Source organism: Athene cunicularia (assembly GCF_003259725.1).
Source record: "Athene cunicularia isolate RWA chromosome 9 unlocalized genomic scaffold, athCun1 chr9_part1, whole genome shotgun sequence".
NCBI classification, from domain to species: Eukaryota; Metazoa; Chordata; class Aves; order Strigiformes; family Strigidae; genus Athene; species Athene cunicularia.
The window spans coordinates 13,516,737-13,537,324 of record NW_020799110.1 but is presented as its reverse complement, the minus strand read 5'-3'; the positions used below and the strand labels follow the sequence as shown (position 1 = coordinate 13,537,324).

The 20,588-nt window shown below is 45.2% G+C and overlaps 1 protein-coding gene across 1 annotated transcript in view; it reads left to right on the top strand.

Moving 5' to 3' along the window:
* The window catches only part of FGF12 (fibroblast growth factor 12), a 79,396-nt gene extending 76,728 nt beyond the window's left edge, over positions 1-2,668 (top strand). The window contains exon 4 of the mRNA XM_026855176.1: positions 2,273-2,668. Within this exon, the coding sequence (XP_026710977.1) occupies positions 2,273-2,391 (119 nt within the window). The 3' untranslated portion in view covers positions 2,392-2,668. The remainder of the gene's footprint in view (positions 1-2,272) is intronic.
* Positions 2,669-20,588: the final 17,920 nt, after the last annotated feature.

Sequence of the window (20,588 nt, the reverse complement as noted above, 5' to 3'; positions counted from 1 at the left end):
GAGGAAAGACAGCATTCTGTGGTGCTGCTGCTGCAGGCTTTGCTGAGGCTCAGCCCTTGTGGTTAAGCATCTGGCCCAGCCTGAAGGGCTACTGGGGACAGATACGGGTGAGATGAGCTTAGTACATGCAGCTGCCTGGGGGAGGAGCTCATGGCAGGCCCTTCAGCTCCAGCTTGGGACCAGAGAGGTCAGGGTGAAGACAACACTTCACCTGAGGCAGAACTTTGTGCAGGGAATGTCAGGGGCACTGGGGCAATGCTGGCACAAATACCCAACCCTGCTGGGCAAACGGCATGTCAGAGAAGGTCAGTCACAGAAGTGATGTGTGCAGAAGAGGTGTACGCAACTCAGGCTAAGAAACCACAAATGCACAGGTTTTCCTCAGTTGTTAACATTTTCATACTGTTCTTTAAAATTTTGTTAGGTACTTTGCCACAACAGGCAAATTCCATCACCAAGTTGTTGAGTGACACCGAGGTACGAGGGGCAGCGCAGCAGCTGAAAGGGGGATGCGAGAGCCCTTTTCCTTCTGTTGCTGCTGTGCTACACGCTTGCTTTGCAGCATGCAGACAGCATCGACAGCCTGGGCAGATGACGGGCACTCCTGGCATTGCTTATCCTGGCCCAGACCCATGGGACAAAGTCATTCATTTTCTCTTTTTTCTCATTTTCATTAAAAAATGGCTCCAGTAGCATTAACAGTTTACAGAGCAGTGTCTGTCTTGCAGCCATGCTGGCAGGCCCAGCTAGTGTGTGCATTTAAACTGCTTTGAAAACCTTGCATGAAAAATGCTCTATGGGAAAAGTAATATTTTTTCACTGTTCATATATTCAATGTAATATCCCTCCTATTAATACACAGTTGACTGCATTTTATCTCTGTCCTGTATTGTTGCACACTGCTACAACTGTTTATCTAGCTAGGAGTAAAATGCAGAGCAGTAATGTCATTTGCAGCCTGCCTCTAATTGCCAGGATTTATTTGCAAATCAGGGGAGGTTATAAATACAAGCCCTTACATCGCCTTTTTATACATGGGCTATTTTTTTAATTTCTTCCGATAATTTTTGAAATTTTGTTCTTGTTGATTACCCGGAACCCAAACCTGATGGGCTCTCTCCCGTGTGTTTGAGCTCTGTGCTGTCGTGACGTGACAGCTTTACAAAATGAAGCAGTACACAACCATTTCTTTCTGTTCTAATTTTTGCAAAGATCCAGGCATGACATTTGCAGTCTGGACGTACCTTAATTTCGCAACTCCAGTGTGCCTGCCCTTGAGATGCCTCACTATTTCAATCACATCTGCACCCCACCACATTTGCAATGAGCTCATCAGAGATAGATGCTCCCTGTGGTGTGAGACGCTGAGCATGTGCCCCTGCTCTGGCACACCTCACACAGCACGAGGACAGCCATGAGGACTTAGTCCACATGGTGAGTTGGATAAATGCTTTATGCTGCACGGGACATGAGAATGTGCCGTGCCTTGGGCAGACATTGCCTTCTCGTGCTGTCTAGGCTCCAGCAAGAAGATTTTTATAGGACACACATTGCTTAGCCAGGGTCTGGAGAGAAGGTGCCCTCCATCCACCCTGTCATCAGGTGCTGCCAGGTGACCATGCAGAGCTGGGATGGCTCCTGGCTTGCTGACACTGAACTCATCCCCATTGCGTCTGCTCACAGCTTTGGCCTTGGCTGGCTGTCTTGATTTACAGGGGAAAAAATAATAAGTGCTGAGAGCAGACCTCAGCTCTTGGCCAAAGGAGCCAATTGGGCTTGAGTCACCACTTCCAGATCCAGAGCATGACACCGATACGGCTTGGGTGGCTCAGGTACAAGTGTAGTTTTGATTCAAGACTCTCAAGGACTTCTTGTTGGAGGTTAAGGGCTGGAGACCGGGTAATTCTTGGACCTATTATTTACATGATAATCAGCATCTCAAGACGATACATGGTGCTGTGAACTAGAATGTTTATTTTGTATATATGACTATAACATGAAAAAACAGTAAAGCACATAAAACCTAGAAAGGCTTATCTGTGAGAAATCCCCTGTTTCTACCTGTGCCTTTGGAAGAATCCAGAGACAGAAGGAGGATCTGACTGGCAGCAAGGGCAGGTAACATCATGCTTGGTAACAGGATATGCTGCTGGGTCACTGAGGTTTCTGTGTGTGTTTGTATTGGGGCTGTAATTTCAGCCTCATATGCAAAGAAATAATTAATTATGGTTACTAATGTCTGTGACTTAATGGGTGTCTTTTCTGTTTGCAGTGTGCATGTACAGAGAGCCATCGCTGCATGAAATTGGAGAAAAACAAGGACGCTCAAGAAAAAGTTCAGGGACACCAACCATGAATGGAGGCAAAGTTGTTAACCAAGACTCGACATAGCTGACAAATACCCTCCCTTCTTCCAACTCCTCCCCTCCCACCCACCTACCCACCCCACCTGGAGAAACCACACTGAGACGACAACAGCTGAGCAAGGCAGGACCTACCGGTAGTGGCTAGGAGTCTGAACTCCAGAATCTTTCTTTGTGTAGGACGAGGAAATCGAATCCCAGATCCTGCCTATTGCAACGTTTTAAAAAACAAAAACAACAACAAAAAAAAAGTGAAGAAAAAAATGTTTTAAATCAGGACTCCATTAACATTTTCAAAAGCAAACTGTTTGCTCTGTTGATCAAAGGGGGAAAACAAAATCTCATCTCTGCATAATAATAATAATAATAACAACTAATAAATATAATAATAATAATAATAAAGATGTTACCTTTAAAAATAAAACAAAGCTTTTTGAAAATTGAACTTAGCATATGATGTGCGAGAAACACGTGGGAAATGCAGCCTGGGACTGTGCTTTCTGTCTTATACTTTCACCTCACGTTCACACCACTGTTTTTTCCATCCCTGCTTCCCCGGGGATGGATGGGATTTTTTCACAAAGCAGGAAAGGTAGGGATGGATTATGACTGTGTTTGCTCTGCTATCAATAAAATATGGCCTGTCCGAATTAGGAGTCTGACAGTTACAGGCGACAAACTAGCTACTCTGTATTCAGCTTTTTCCATCTACATTCAAACACTGTGTAGTTATTTGTTGCTGGTGTCACTGTGTGAGTATGTTTGACCCAAGTCTGGCATTTTATGCCTTTTTATCATAATTATTTATATTTATAGGCTTGTTTTACTGTATTGGTTGGCAGGGGAATTTTGGAAATGGGCTTTCAGGTCTCGCAGGATGAAGTGATCATATTTGTTAGGGGAAAGTTAGAAGATAAAGGGAAAGAGGGATAGCTGCTTGTTTAAAATACAAAACAGAGCAAGAAACGCTACTGAAATCCTTGCTGTCAGATGGAAACGAGGCATGTGCTATGTGAGGGGGTGGCAGGGATTTCAGCAACAGGAAGAGGGGTGTGGGGAGGGAGTGGGTGGGGTGTGCACAGGGGGGGCAGCTCCAGGGGACTGTGGGTGGTTGTGCATGTCCAGCTGTGCCAGGGTGAAGAGATGCTGCCCTTTCCTTCTAGCACCTGGGCTCTCCCTAAATGTTAAAGCTCCACACACATACTGTTTTACACACGTTCAAAGCCAAGACCACAAACCCCTCTAATCCAAAGCCACCACCAAACCTGTTAAGGGATGAGACTTCCTGGGATTCTGCAGCAACCTGGGTATGGCTGTGGGTACGTGTCTTGTGAGTGCTAGGGCTGCAGATGTTGGAGAAGCGTGTCAGAGGTGATGAGTTCACAGATGGGGAAAGGCACGGAATAGGGCGATGGGGTGAGGGATGCTCAGCATTGAGCCCACCTGAGCAACTAGGGCATTCATGGGGATGCAAATCTTCATGTCTGTTGCTTTCTTTCCTTGTAGTTTGGAGGTCAGTCATGAACCACACACCCTTGGTCCTGTGGGTGGTACTGAAACAGGATGGTTCAGGCAGATGCCCTTTCTTTGCTCACACACATTTACTTTGGCCTCTGACCTCTTTTGGCAACCAGGGCCTGCAGGCAGGTGTGATACGGTTGCTGTTAGAAAAGCAGGCACTGCCCTGGCTGAGGTGCCTGGGAAGTTTTTGCTGCTCAGGCTGTTACAGCACCTGTGAGAGATGAAGAGCAAAATGAATAAGCAAATCCCAAGGGCCTGGAGAGAGAGAAAAAAAATGGTCAAAACAGCTCTTTATATGGGGGGAAACAGCCTAAATCTGTTATGAGCCAGGTGGGCTATTCATAAATTTTGTGTCATTCATAAATTATGGGTATACATGAAATACCAAATACCACCTTAATTCTTGGGGCTTCATTGCTATCACAGCCAATGGCTTAGCTGGCCGGCGGCTGCACGCTGCGACGCTGCTGTGACTGCGGGACACAGGGAGTGTCTGGGCTGGCGTGATGCTCCCTGCAAAGTGACTGCTGACCCGGGCACCTCCAGCCCCGCGGCACGTGCCGACGCCGGTGCGCGGCAGGGCTCTGAGCAGCTCCCTGCCAGCACAGAGCAAGCGGGGAGAGCTAAGGAGAGAGCCAAATTTCAAGGTTATGGAAGACTCCCAGGATCAGCATGAAGGAATGAATTTCAAGCATGTCCTTTTGTGTTTTGAAAAGCTGAAACCTTGAAATAAAAGGGCCGCTTATCATGGCTCTGCCGCCTAATGCTGCACCTACGGGCAGCCCCACCTGCTGTAGGGACACAGAGGGCACCAGTGCTTCCATGCCAACAGCAAGCATCAACGAGGTTTATCTAGGGCTGCCATTCGTGTCAAGGTGACTTACTCCTGCCTTCCTCAGAGCCCCCAGCCCCACAATACTGCGGCAAGGTCACTAATACATGTTCAGCTTGGGAGCACACCACCAGCCCCCTCTGCTACAACCCATTCCCTTCATTTCAGCTCCCTCACAAACTAGAGAGCACCCCAAATTAAGGAGTGGGAGAGATGTACATTCAAAGAAATGGAGCCTCAAGGCTAACATGTTGAGCTAGCAGGTCTCTGACCTAACAAAGCCGCCAAACACCCAGGCCATGGTTTAGGTGCTGAGCCACGGCCTTTCTCAGCTGCTCTTCTGGAGGGAAATCCAGCACCTACTGGAGAAGAGCTCATCCACGGCACACCTCGGTACCACAAGCCTCTTCTGGCCCCAGCCATGGGCAACTTGCCAGGGTCACTGATAGCTAGAGCAGATCCAGTATGAAAGACCAAAAATTGCTGTGACCCTGTGTGCAGGACACCCCTTGCCTCAGGCCCCAGGAGGTCATGGGCAGCAGCAGATCCAGTCCTGCCATGTACTTACTTTTCCACTGTATGTCACTGATCACTACTGCCCACACTGGGCTTTTACCTTGGTAATTTTCTTCGGCCAAAGCATTGCAAGAGTCCCTAGAAATGCACATTTAAGCCTAAATGTCAAAATAATCGCCTCCTTTGGTCCACTGTGAGCTAATCACCTTCATGTGATACATGACTGAGCTAGCCCATAATGAGAGCTAATTAATCCAGCTCACGCCCAGGGTCTGCACTACCTCAGAGCAGAGCTTCTGCCATGTGGTGTAAGTGCTGGTTTTCCTTGCTGCCTGCTTAGCCCTGGCAAACCCTGAGCCACATATGGTGGCATAAACCATGATGAAACCCTCCCACGCACATCTTAGGAAATACTGGGTGCTTCTTGACCTCTAAGGAAGCTGCAAAAATCAGCTTGAGTAGTAGTGCAGGGACTCCTGATAATCAGGACAGTCCAAAATGCCCAGCCCAGCTCCAGTGTCCACCTGCACCAGCTCCCGACAGAGCTGTTCAGCTCCAGGCGCCCCAACGCCCTCCAGATGCCTGAGATAGCCCAGGAAGATCCACAGCTTGCAAGTACTGTGTAGGGCTTCATGCTTTTTATTTTGTACTCAAGTGCCTTGCACACTTTCTCCTAAGCCATATCTCAAGGTGATGGGGGTTTTGTTGATTATCCATCTGCCACTTCCCCATCTGCAGGGAAAAGGAGTGTCCATGTACACTTTCCTGCTTTAAGGATCTCACAGTCTCTTCATTGCTTCTTTCTGTTACTGCTCAGTGTCAAAATCCTGATGAGTAATGTTTCTTTTGTTTCTTTCTTTATCCACACATGCCACAACCATTTAGGGAGCTTTGTGACTCAGTTTAACATAGTGACTACAATCCTCGTCTAGCCTACATGTGATACCAGCAGGACAAATTCCCTTCCCAGCTATGTTGGCATGGCGTTGGGCAAACATCTAGCACAGAAAAAGGCCAAGAAAAGTAAACAATAAAAAAAAGGATGTTTTCATCTCACCTTGCCTATGGTAACTGTTAACTCTGCTAAAGCTGCAGCAAACCTTTGCCCTCAATTACAGATGCTGCTACAGAAGAACTTGGATGTTAGAAGTCCAGCAGCAGAAAACACTTCACACTACAGAAATACTGGTACATTTAAAGCAGTCATTTTGTTTCACTTAGTTTGTTTTTTAATTGTTACATCAGCACTGTTCAGGCAGTACATGCTATGCAACACAGCTCCTCTCACCTATGCATCAAGGACAAAACCTGGTAACACAGCTCCAGTTTGGACCATCAGGAATTTACTAAGAAAAAAAATGCAGAAAAAGCAGCATGACAAGCATGCCATACTGCACCAGCAAGTTATGCCACAAGTGTCAGCACTGGCATGTGACAATGTGCTATAAAGCAAAGTTGACACTCAAGAAAGCAATTTATGAAAGTTGTCTGTCAACAACATTTTTTTTTGTTTGCGCTCAGATCGGGTCTGGCTGATAGAGCCCCACGCAATCCTTCAAACTGTCATGGGCCTCACATTACACCTTTACATCTTAAACTGCGCTGATTGTGCACCATGAGGGTTACTGCCCCCAAAAGACATCACACTCTCTGAGCAAAGCTGAAGCAAGAGGTGGTGTAAGCTCCCCAGGCTGATTAGAGATAGCAGGAAACAAAGTTTCCGGGTTTGATGCCAGCAAAGCTGCATCGTATACGTATGGCAGACATGAAAAAAAAGTCTTGTTGAGGAGTACGGTTCCTAAAAAAAGAAGGTGCAGAATTCTCATTAGTTACAGCAAAAAACCCCAACCTTTGCTAATGGGCATACACTAAAATACACTACTTTTAACATGCAGGGGACGTTGACCCCAAAACACGTTCAACACTAGACCTCTATTCACTGTGGTATAGCTTAACCCTGGTCCTAGATGGCAGGGCTCAGTTTGTCTGTCATTTTGCATGAAGAGAGAAAAAAAAAAAAAAAAAAAAAAAAAAAAAAAAGACAAGAAGTAAAAGCATCTTGAGGTACAGATTCCCCTCCCAAAAGTGGAACAAAAATTTTAGTCACTGCTAAGGGATGACCCACTGCACACACCTAGTAGTAAGATCAAGAGAAACACCACTGCACTTCCTCAGTAAAGCAGGGGGGTTTCCATGGCATTCACGTCTTCTGTCTCCCACTGCCAATGCTTCAGTAAAAGGCAGCAAGGCTTACATCCTCCTCACCAGTATGGAGTAAATCTTGACTGCTCTGCTTCAGCTGCTGAACAACAATCACGGCATCAACCGATTTCCCCATGTTCCTCTTAGACACCTTTATTAAAGATCAAAAAAAAAAAAAATATCCCATAGCCGGGCTGATTGACACATTTTTAAACTGCTCAAACCTTTGTGGCCACAAAGTTTAAGTAACTACCATTTTAGAACAGAGCATATCTTCTCATGATACTTGCATGACTCACTGCTGCATGCACAGAGAGACATCTTCCCAGCCTGCCTCCCTGTTGGACTTCAGGCACCTTCTCTTTGGCAAAGGAGGTCTAGGTCAGCATGGTCCCAGAGCACACCTCACCAGTGCAAACACTAGGGTTCACTGTGAGTGTCCAAGGAGCTCGCACAGGCTCCAGAGCATCCCCAACCTGAGGCAACTGGAGGATCAGTGCAGAAAGATTGGACCTTTGAGGGCCTTCTGGAAAGGACAGGATCTCTGGTCAGACTGCTTGAAGAGAGAGAAGGGGGGTGTGTTTCACTCAAACCACACTCTGATGTAGGCATGGGGATAATTTATCTTTAGGAAATTCCATTAAGGTTTACTAAGCAATACAAATGGATCTGCTGGGCCCTGTCTCCTCCACCACCACCCCCTCCCCCCAAAAAAACAAAAAGGAATTACCAATTATTTTTTAAAAAGTGTCTGGGTATGGGATCTGAGGAGAAGCAGACGATCACCCTCCCAAGAGTCTATTAAGAATGGGTTATATATTGTTCCATTTTCCATGCTCATTACAATCACTGCCCCAATAATAGCTGCATGCTGTGCCTTTTTCTATTCTAGTACAATTTCCCTCATGGGAACTAAATATCTCAGTTTAAATACTGAGCAAAGCTGGTAGAAGAAAGCAGTGTGTTTCTGCTGTGCTAACCTTATGCGTAATCTGCATTTTAGGTAGCTGGTTATCACCCTTCTTTCTCATTGCTTGATACAAAAGTGAAGGGGCAGCACAGGGGAGGAGGAAAATGTTGGTCAGACAGTCAAGCTAAATGACACTGTGAAGGTCAAAGCATATCAGACTTAATGTCTTTTGGAAATTGGTGGAATTTGGTGAATTTTAATTCCTTGAGCTCTGAGAAAAATAGGAGGGAGAAAAGCAATCAGTGGCTCCATCTTAGCTCCAGTCCCTAAACTAGAACTTCAGTGACATTTAAGTCTCTATATGCAGCTCCTGGTTTCTCTCCTACATGCAGTGATGCTTTCCTTTCTCAGGGGTCTGAATTTCTCTGGGAGATCATACTTGCTGAGTCCTCAGGGCATCCCAGCCCAAACAAGGCAGAGCAGTTCCTGCTTGGGCAGCAGTGGGATCCCAAGCCAAGTACCCTGCTCAGGCTTCCAGTGGGCGGCCCGAGCCAGAGCGGCTCCTCAGAGAGCCCTCCCCACGGCACCACACACGGCTTCCAGACATGCCAGGAAAGATGAGAAAACAAGGCTCAATGTCCTAGGCAATCCTGCTTCCAAGGATTCCCTGTCTTGTGCAGATCTCATAGTGAGAACCTCAAAATCTGAGACACAGAGATGTCAGCCCTCCCGTTATGCTGTGCCTAGTGCCACAAGTCACCACCTGCCAGCAAGCAGCCTGCTGCAGGGGTGTTACGAGGATCACAGCGGTTGGGCTTATGAAGTGGTCTGATCATATGATAACAGGACCCTGCAAAGGCAAAGAGCTTCTGATTCAGCTGTGCCTCGGAGGGGTCACTTACACACTGTGACTGTGACACTGCCTCTTATTAATTTTATTTTCCAACTAACCGCACAAGCTGGCAAGTGAAATAGTTTCACTCAATTTACTGTTAAACAAAGAGGCAAGCGTGTGCACAGAGCAAAAGCTTTGCTTGACATTAACTCAATTTGAAGATCAAAAAGAGGCGTGTTTAACTTTGCATTATCTTCGTTTTTAATTTCCACTAGTTTCTGTGCTTCCTGCTCTCAGACAGAATGGAAAGCAGAACTAATAGGGACCAACACACTGGGAAAACACTGACTTCTGGTGTGGAAGCAGGAAACATTATCTCACAACTGTATACACATATCTCACAAATAATGATTCCCAGCTCAGTCATATATCCACAAAAGTTCCTCTGGGCTTCAGACAGGTAGTTTTCACCTGAGTATGTAATGAGCTCTCACAAGATCACATTTAGGGTACTGCAAGTCTTGCCCTTCACCAGCAGGTTCAAGTGATTCTCCTAACAGGGCCTGTGGGCTGCAATGTAGGGTCTAAATCTGAATTCAAACTGTGCAGTGTGTAGAGCCAGAGCTTCTCAGGGAAGGTTCCCCACTTGCCATGGAAGAGGGTCTAGTTCAAATTTACCATCTTTGGTTTCCACTCCCATAATTTTCCCTATAAAACCAAAACCAACTTTTAAATTCTATTCTTGCCTCTCTTTTCTTGAGAGGCGAATACAAACACAGCACTATTTCAGAATTTTATTCTGTCTATAGGATTGACTAGGCCTTTTATAAAGTGGTAGCATTTACATCAAGAAAAAAGTTAAGTACTGGATATATCTGCTTTCCAAGGAGCACAACAACCCAACTCTAGACATGCCCAAACCTTGGAGTCCATATCCATGCAGAAATTTAACTCTGTTTCAGCTTGAGCCCATCTATTACTAATTCAGTAAAATCATTTTTCTGTTCAGAGATACGTACCTTGGGAGAAGCTTCTGCAAATACATTAGCAGGTGGTGGCTTCAGAGAGACTGAATGGTTGGATTCCTGAGAGCCAAAGCTGGGGGTACTTTAAATAGAAAGACAACCTCATCAATTAAGTGAAATCTTTCCAAAGGCAGCACAACCTGGTTCCATGTGAAGGCTTTACCTTTTCTTTGTAAAACAACTGCCTGTTCCTACAGTCTGCAGAAATAAATTTTAAGTCATGATAGCTTGTACTAAAATAACTGGCAAAAACCAAACAAAAAAGCCCCACTGGTTCCATACTGCCGCCCACCTGGATTTTGCTTTGTTCTAGAAACTTTGTTTGATGAGAATAAAACTCACCCTCAGGGTAACTCCAGTGAAATCAACGTGCAACCCTGGGAATTAATCTGGCCCAAGACTCATTTTCTCTTTAACTGAAGGAGCCAAGGTCATTTTCCCATCTGGATTTTTCAGATGCTTCTGCACATACTGATGAGTTGTACCTTTTATCAAACCTTGACCATCATTTTCAGGACTAGAAAATGATTGCACAGTGTCAGAGGATCACAGCAAATAACATAAAGACTCTTGGTGTTAAAATCCAGACCTCGTATTTTCTATGTGCCACTTTTCCTGTGTCCCACAAAGCCATATACAATATCCTTCCACAGGGCAGTGCAGGACTTTGTCCTCCTTTGTCTCCAAAATCTCTCCCTTAATGCCAGATGACACCACTCATCCTTTGCCTTAACTTAAGGGAAGTTCCTCTCTTCCACATCTGTAGGATTTTATCTGACAATATGACCAGAATTTTTCTGCTGGTTGAAGGACTGAGAAGGACAAACTGCAAGCACAACTTTTTCTTCTTGGAGGGAGAGCATTTCTGTCCGTCTGTCTATGGCTATAACATTGTTCCCTTCTTACCCCCTCAGTAATACCCCTTATACCAATACATGTGACGGATGCATCTGACCCTGCAGGCAGCTCTGATGGCAACAGAGCATCTTGAATCGGTCAGCACCCTAAAAGCTGCTTTTGAGTAGTTGAGGGTAAACACCTGGTGTGAGCATGCGATTAGGGCAATTATTCCAAGGACCAAAAAAGTAGATGAGTCAAAAAATGCAGCGAGGATTGGCTGCAGACACCCTCTCCATCACAAAGTTGTTTGTGTCAGACATGATGGCCAAGCTCCACCTGATACATCCAGACTCATTATGGTGAAGATATGTCATTCAAACGTGGCAGTAACTTTAAGTCAATATCTTGGAGAGAAAGGGTCTGCAAAAGCACTGACTGCCTGGAAGCAGAGTGCACAAGGCTACCAGTGCATCCCCTTTTACCCTAGGCTTAGCACAAGCTTGTCACCTCCTCAGTCTATAGCTGGGGTGGTGGAACACACAGGTGCCAGCTACAAAGTAGTAACACCGGGAAATTCGTGGTCTGTGATATTTTAATATCCTGAGCAAAGGATTATTTGATGTTTAGTGTGCTTTTAAGTGTTCTCTTTCTGCTCAATTGATAGCTTTACTGCTCCTGGACAGAAAAACAAACAGCTGTGCTGTTAAAATAAGACATCCTTTTGGATCATCTCAGGGAAGCATCTTGGCAGCCTTGGAGCCAAGGTGACTTGTGGAAAGGGTGAGTGGTTTTGGGGCAGATTTGCCAGCTGGTGCAAGCACTTGTAACTGCTTAGAGTTCCTGTGAAAAAGATCTCATCACAGACTATTAAAAGCAGAAAGGACAGTTACAAATCAGTCTTACCTCTTGTGTAACAGAGACTGGTGAGTTAAGACTAGAAGTCATAGATGAGCTTGACCAGGGGTACCTGGCTGGGCAATGGAAATGCTGCTCCAGTTTGCTGGAATTTCACGTGCCAATGTTGTATTTCCATGATGCAGCAGAGAGTTCACCCAGAGGCTGGAGACCAGGTAATCAGATACTATATAGGTTTACTTCTTCATTATTTATTCAATAAGAATCACATTAAAAAAACAAAAAAAAAACAAAACAAAACAAAACAAAAAAAAACCAAAAAAAACCCAAACCAAAACAAAACAAAACAAAAAAAAACCACTGGAGGAAGCGAAAGACTGCTGTTGACTTTGCTGCAGTCTGAATTAGACCTGAAGTATTCAGAGTTTTAATTTGCACAACTGGAATTTGGTAGCAATGCTTCCAAAGGTCTGTATCAAATGATGAGCTCCCTTTAGAGTAACGTGTTCATCACGCACCTACACCTGCCTGAGGGTAACCTCTTGTAACGTGTTCAAAACAGCTGTCCTGCCTGGCTTGACACGTCCTCAGAAGAGCTATGAACCAGGATCATCTACTAATCTCCTTCCATGAAAAAAAGGTTTCTTGGCCTAGGTGAAGGAAAGCATGGTTGGCAAGGATAGCAAAAAGGTGGAGCTGCAGCTCAAGAAAGTTGGGAGCAGCTGATACAGAGCTGTAGAAAGGTCGCCAAAAAGCTTTGTGTGAAGTTTCAGCTAATGTTGCCTGGTCCCTCTCTTCTGCTTCCCCTTCAAGGCAGGATACCACAGGAACTTCTTCCTCCCTTTCTCATGCACCTCATTCCCCTCTGGCAACACCTAAATGTCTTCTTTCACTGCAGCTGCTGAGGTCCCTGCAGTGCACAGCAGATCAGAGAAACAGCTTGTACTGGTGAATTCGGGGGTAAAATCTTTCTGGGTCCAGCTCTGTACAGGCCAAATAAAGATGTGAGCCCTGGAGCTGTCAATCCTTGCTATGTGTAAAAGCACTAAAGAGAGTGACCTGTCAACGTCTGGACATGTCAGATGTGGAGTCAGAACTGGTCATGTTCTCTATTGACCACTTTATAATGAAGATCTTTGCCCAGTCTATAGAAGATTGAAAATTTAGGTAGTATATTTTGGTGTAACAATATTCTTCCAATGACAAGAAATACAGTCTCTGATTTGTATTCCTCTGACTTGAAATCATTCATTTTAAACAACTGTTTGTTCTGCTAATTTAGAATCCAGGCAGGCATGGAAATAATTTATTTTGGTTTGTGAAAGGAGCTGAGCTCGTTTGTTAAGCACATATATACTTTGTTGCTTTGGGATGCAATGAGACTCCCAGCTAGAACAGAATTTTCTAAGTAGCAGGAACTCCACAGTGAGCTCCATGACAATACCCTCAGCGAGGGACCTGTCCTTCACCTTCCCTGGGCTTCGGAGCAGACCCAGTGATAGCTGGGTTGGGATGACTTGTTTTGGAGAAACAGCTCCACACCCCCTTTGTGAAAGGTGTGGGGGTGAGAGAATTGGCCCTACAGCTCACACACAGCCCCTCAGGGCACCTGATGAGGTGACAGGCTGTGACTAAAAGCATCATGGTCCCCTGACTGCCTGACACAGTGAATGCACCCGCACAGTGTCATGTGCTCTAAATGCGTTCACCAGATGCAATGTCCCAGCGGATTGCTTTGCCCTCTCCCTCCCTGACACTCATACAGCATGTGGGCCCCACCAGTCACATTTTGCACTCACCCTTCCTCACACTGAAGCATTAGTCGGTGTCCGGTCATGGGCTTCTTGCTGCAGGCTGTCCCCTGCAGGGTCAAGGCCTGTGATGAAGCCAGGGTCTCTCTGAAGCACTTCTCCCACCTTCCACCTCCCTCATTAACCTGCCAGAGGAAGACAAACTGAACGTCAGATCTGTTGCACCTTGCCTTCTCTCCTCTACAGGAGTTATTTTCTAGAAGGCATTTAATGAGCACAGCTTTTCACAGCCATCCATACACGATGCAACCCAGGCAGTGGATTGATGTTCACACAGGAGCCCAGTCCGACACAGACCTTCTGGCTGCACTCCTCCAGTGGGAACCACTCATCTCCAAGCCCCAGCGTAAACCTTCTTTCCCACTGCAATGGAGAAGTCCTTGTGCTTCTTACGGCCTCATTAGAAACTTAAGGGTCTTGCTACTGGAAACACGGAAACTCATTCAAAAACCCTGCTTGTGCGGATGCAGATAAAAAGGGATTTTGACATCTCTAACAACGCTACTATCCCAGTAAATAAATTATCAGCGTTCACTTATAATTACTTTTGTTATATTTGTGCTTGACTCACAGCGAATTTCCCAAGACAAGGTTCTGATGTCTGTTAACTTTATTTTCCCTAACATCTAAGCAAAACCCATGTTTTTGAAAAATGCTACTTATTATTTGAAGCAGAAAAGTAATTGGTATTGAACAAAAGCTGGATAATGTCTTTCGTGATAGGCTGAGCAATGACTTGGACCACAGCAACATTACATGAAGTGAGGATTTGTTTAAATAGCTTTCATTCTCGTTTGCCACTAGACCTCAGTAACAGCACATGAAATACATGTATTTCAGTAGCCCAGCACAGACATTTTGTTCTGTAACTCAGAATGTTTCATCTTACCTCTCTGAGGATTCTTGCCAATTGGCAGCTTTGCACATGTACTAAATTGCTAAATTTTTAGCATTTACCCATTTATCTAGTTTGTCACAGCATGCTTGCATGATGCAGAGGGATTTGGGCCTGGGACTACGGGCACTGCACTGTCAGGGATGTAGACACTTAAGTTGGCACTGTGTAGTCAGATAGCATGGCAATAGGGTCCTTGCAATTAAACTGATAAACTGTAAAATACGTTAGAAGCTGGATGAATTGAAACCATAGCCACCTAACAGCAGAATGATTTGCAAGAGAGACTGCACTGTCAGGAAGAGTCATAAGCAAAATACCCTTTGAAACTAAAGAACATATTCATGCCATATCTTTGCATCAGACACTCATGGGTTTGAAGTCAGGTTTGGTCCAAAACCAGAAAACAGTTTGTCTCCGTGTCTCAGATTCAGCTAAAATGGTGTGGCAATTAGCTGTTACCAAAACTGGGCTGGAGCTGATCCTCATGCTCATGCTGTCTCTCATCTGACTCCAGCTCAGAGCTAGTCCAAAGCACTGGACCAAAAGGAAACGACTGGCTGGTTTAACCCCTGAATGGACTCGCCCCAGGGGCAGCCAAGAGCCAGCCTGGCACAAGGGACAGGGTGGGACCATGTGGCAAACATGAAGACGACAGCAGGCAGTAGGTCTGCCGTGGGGAGCAGACAGCCCTCCCATGACCTTGTCCACAGTGTCAAGCCATGTGCACAGTGCCTGCTGTCCTCACTGCATCACTGCATCCGAACCGTAAGATCAGGAGACTGTGGAAGATTTCGTGCCACCATCAGGTTAACAAGAGACTCACAGTCCTAGGCTGGCTTTTGTTCTGAACCAGAGACTTCCCTTGCTCTGTTGACTGGTATCAGAAATTAAAATTAACAACAACCCACGAACAGAAGCACATTAAAATTACGCAGCTACAATAAATACACAGAGACAGGGTCATCTCACCACATACGGCGTCTCGGAGTATTTCTAGTTAGTTAACTAGCCCTACCAAAGACAGCCAGGAGCATGGCAGACCCCAAGATGCCCCAACCATTTGTCCCAGGTAGTCTGTGGAGAGAAATGCACGACAGCAGCCTGCTGACAGCCTGCCCGGTCTTCACAGCACTGAGTAAACTGACTAAACTTTGTATCAGCATTGCGCCAAGCTGCCAGCTGTGCTCAGCTCTCTTCTGGGTGCACTAGGGACCCTGTTCCAACCGTGCCCATCCTGCAGGCTGGGTGTCAGAGCAGGGAGCAAGATGGGTTTGGAGAATGGCCCTGAGTATCCAACACTGGCAGCACAGACTCAGCTGTCTTCCCAGGGAAGAAAATCAGCTTCTAGAGCCCCTTGCAATCAATCAATCAATCAATCAATCAATCAATAAATAAATAGATCAATAAATCAATAAATCAATCTCTTTATCCAAAAGCGAGAGAGACTTGCACCCAAAATTTCTCATTTTGCAGTATTTCAGAGAGCTTTAGTCCTTGTTCCAGAGTAAAACTCCAGCCCTGCTGGCACAAGTCCCATGGGTTTCAGGGCGTCTCTGATTTCATTCTCTTACTTACGCTGCCGAAAGCACTGGTTTATGAAAGGTGAACAGCTTCTAAGAAATGGGCTAGAGACAGATCTGGCCTTCCTTATCACTGTTTCCCAGGGGTTTTAGTGCTAGTGGCAGGCAGCTAGCTAGTGGTGAAAAGCATCCACAGTAACAGCAGAGTCCTAAGGACCGTAAGAGGCAAAAGCTCCAACCTACCTCCTAGGACAGCTCTGGTTGGGGTGCACAACAACATCATCACAGTAAGACCCATAAGATGCTTTATAGAGAAGGAGTTGACCTATACCTCCTCTACTGAGCTCTTCACTTTGTGATAATCAAACATAGTGAGTTTCAAAGAACTAGTTATCCTCCATGCAAGATAGCTTTGCTGTTTCTCCCCATGGTAAATAGCAGCATATTAATGACATCAAATGAAATAGCAGTTCTTCTGTTGTTTCAAGTACCTGAAGTACAAGGAAAAAAAAGGTTCCTAATAAATCTGTTGTTTTGAATCTCCCCAAATTTCAAGTATTTGAATACTGGAATAAATGCCACCTGGCTCTGGGACTCTGCTTCTACTAGCAGCACCAGGTCTGACTGTCCTCATCCTGTGCTCCACACCCACCCTTAGGAGAGTGATTGGGTCTAGTGCCCGCTGTGTTGGATCCAGACCAAGGCAAGCTGGGCTCTATTCCCAGACCTCCCTCTTCCCGATGCTGTGCAGCTCAGATCCCTTCTCCGAGCCTCAAGCTCCCCATCTGTAACAAAAGAGTGAGCCATTGGTATCTTTTTGAAAGCTATGTGTAAGCAATGCAACAGTAGAGAGACTGAAGGATCGGGGCTATCCAAACTGCTGCTTTATATGCAATGGCCTGAGCTCAAGAGACGATGAGAACTGGGCTCCAGCTACCTCCAGATCTGGCTTTGGAAGCAGACGCCCTCATTGCTGAAGATGCATAAATCTAAATCCCCTTCCTCCTGCACTCTTGCCTGTTCTATGTTGTTGGCGAAAATTATGATTTTGTCATTTGAAAACAAAAGTGCTTATCTGGCAAGAAAGGCTTCATAAAGAAGGCAATGGAAGCTGTCACATCTGTACTGTCTGAACACCATCTGTCTCCCAAGTTTACTCCAAAAGAAAGTCAATTCCATCCAGTTCTCTTGCTATATATCAGTAAAATGCTTAGTAGTGGCACTTGGAGAAGGAATGAACACATTTCAATTAGACAATAGCATCATAAAATACCATCTCAGCAAATAAAAACCTGGAGGTTAACATTTGTAGAGATTAAGCAGCCTGTTAAGTAAAGTTTACAATGGCATGTTAGGGTTTTTGTAATACACAGTTATATACATGTAGCATCCAAAACAGGCTCCCTAGCTTACTTTGCAGACTGTTATGTCACGTCACATATGTGACTGTCTCTCAAGAGTTACCTGAGATCCAGAGACTGGTTTGGAGCTGTAGGTATCTGTAGAAATACGTGTATCGCTTTTGGTAGAGAAAGGAAAGACAGAAGAGTTATGGAAAAGAAAAGCAGAATCACAGAATGGTTTGGATTGGAAGACACCTTTAAAGATCAAAAAGGCAAATTCTGTATTTGCTTAAGGGGCTGGTGACAAATTCTGGAGACAGAAGGTAACAGCTGCAATAGGCTAGTTACCATTCAGAAGAACCTAATTGCCTGGTTAGATGGAACTGAATACCGGAATAACACTTTGCTGAGAGGTCTTAAGGATATGCATCACTACTAATTTCCAGGACCCTGAAACCACTATGGTTATGAGGTTACAAATTACTGCTTTCTCCTCTGTAAATCTCAAAATAGCCTCACAGATGTTTGGTTCTGGAAGGATGGAGTGACAAATGCATGCACTACAAGCCTAAGCTAAGAGAAGGACCCACTGATTCTTGGCTGGCTTCACAGCCTTTGCATCAAAAGTGGAGTAAACACGAGCAGGCTTCAACCTCCTCCAAACTCAGATAAATGTTTCTGATTGAGATAAAGCAGTACTAACACTTAGGAAAGGCTGCTCCTGCAGAGTGCTCCTGCGGTAGCAGATCCCTGTGTACATGAGCAGGTCTCACAGTGCTTTTCAGAGAAGTGCCAGCTTCAACAAGAGGCTGCCACCACTTCAACAAAGCTGTCACCACTGTGACCCTCTGCTGAATTTATGATCAAGACTTGGGACAGATTTTGTTGAAAGCACCTCTTGAATCTTCAGCGTGAAAGTCATCAGCACATTTGCACTGCAGTGAATTGGGCTTCACAAACAGCCAAAAACTTTGGGCCCATCTTATATATGGGGAAATGAGTCTCAGACAAACACAGCCTATGACGATGCACCTTCCACGGCACTTCAGCAACAAGTGGACCAGATCCACCTGCTGCAAGTACTCCAAAGAGCTGCTGAAACCTGCTGACATGCCTCTGTACTACAGCACTCTCGCTCCTGTGCTGCCAGTTCTCCTGCCCTGTCACTTTTTCCCTCGCTTCAGCATCATTTTCCCCCACACATTCATGAGCTGAGAGATTATCTCAATTATTCCAGCTGTTGTGCTACACTACACTGAACATAATCAAAGCTAACAAAGCACACTTTCCTGGCTCCATTGTCATCTGGCACTGAAAGCTGAAGATCCCAAATGAACGGTGCTTAAGTTGATGCCATACTTGAGGGAGTTCAGCAGGGAAAAGGGAGGTAAGAAAGAAGAAATAAAGCTGTGGATTTAACACAGCTGGATTTTTTATTATCATCAGAAAACTTCAGAGAAGTACTGATAGGATGGGACTAAACTGTGATTCTGGGGGTGTATCAGCATTGATTTTTTTTTTTTTTTAATGCAGCCTTCTTAGACAAATATCCCCAGGAATACCTTGGATTATGAATGCAAATTTACATGGGACTGTGCTCATACAAGGTCCTGGATAGCCCTGCAAATTCATTCACTTACGCTGATAAAGGCAAGATGCAGTCCCGCACTTTAAACACCATGATTAACACAGAGACAATCTGAAACAAAATGAAAAGACTAAAGTAAATCCCGCACTACACATACTTCCAGCTCATTTCCCTAAGGGAAGAACTTCAGACTCGTCAGCACGAGGGTGGATGATAAATAAGGGCTATAGGTTTAGGCAAAAAGAAGTCAATCTGCTCACCCTGCTCTGTCCCAAGATTGCAGCAGTCAGTGCACAAAGGTGCTCCCAGTGGGAAAGAGGAATAGAAATAATTTGTCCAGCAGTTGGTAGAGAGGGCACTGACACTGGATCCTTAATCCAGTGACCAAATGGTGAGAACAAGCACTGGAAGCAGGGGAAGCAGCTGAAGATGTTCTCTATGCTGGGACTTGCCCTGGCTCTGCTTATCTAACTGGGCATACCCCTGAGAGCCTCTGCCACTGGGTCAACAGTTACGTGTTCCCAGTCCGCTTCTGCCTTTTTGGTTGTCAAGTCTTATTGCAAAAAACTGAGAATACACCACATGCATATGAAATGGCACTGCCCTCACAGGGTTGTTTTTTCAGGTGCTATTAGGATCCACTTCACACCAGCTGAGAGAAGCTCTCTAAGTGAGACATTCTAAAAGGCTGGCACCATGGGGACCCAAAGGCCATCTCCAAGGAATAAGAGAGCAACAAATTCCAAAACACAAATTACCAAAACTCTTCACATCATGGTGCCACTCTTACAGACTTCTAAGTCATTTAGTCCTTTTAAAAAATTAATGGTGATGTTCCCAGATCCTCTCCCAGATGCTGGAAAGGCCAGAAATTGTGCAAGTTTTCATGTAATGCCATTTCAACAGGCTGAGAAGCCTTTCTTGGCTTCTCAATTTATGTGAACCACAGCAAACTCTTCTCCATTATCATCCTCTAGTATTGCACCCAGAGATGTACATACATTTCAGGGGCATTCAGAGCTTCATGCCAAGCATGGAACAGTCTCCCAAAACCAGACTCACGTTGCCGAGAACAAAAGAGGACACCCCCTGTGTGTTCTAGAGTTATGGCACACAACTAATGAGGCTAATCTCCATCTCATACAGAGCAGAATTAAACATATACAGAGCAAGTCTGGTGGAAATTTCATATACGTCTCTCTAAGACATCATGCAAAGGGGATACCTTTAGATACACGTAGAGCTCTCTAACACCCGGTACCTCAAGTGTTAATACAGTACAGCTGAAAGGAGGTAATCTCTGAAATGAGGACAGTGCTCCAAGAATGGATCGATCCAGGGTTGCCTTTCAGTTCTCAGTTGCTGACAGGCAGCAAATTGATCACAGTGTGGTTTGAACTTCTCTCCTGACAGTTCAGGCAGGAGAGGTCCAGGAGCTCTGTAAATGCATAATCTGCACCTGGCACTCGCTTGCTACCTACTAAACAATGATAAAACCTTTGGAGAAAACTGTTTCTCCTCAAGTTGGT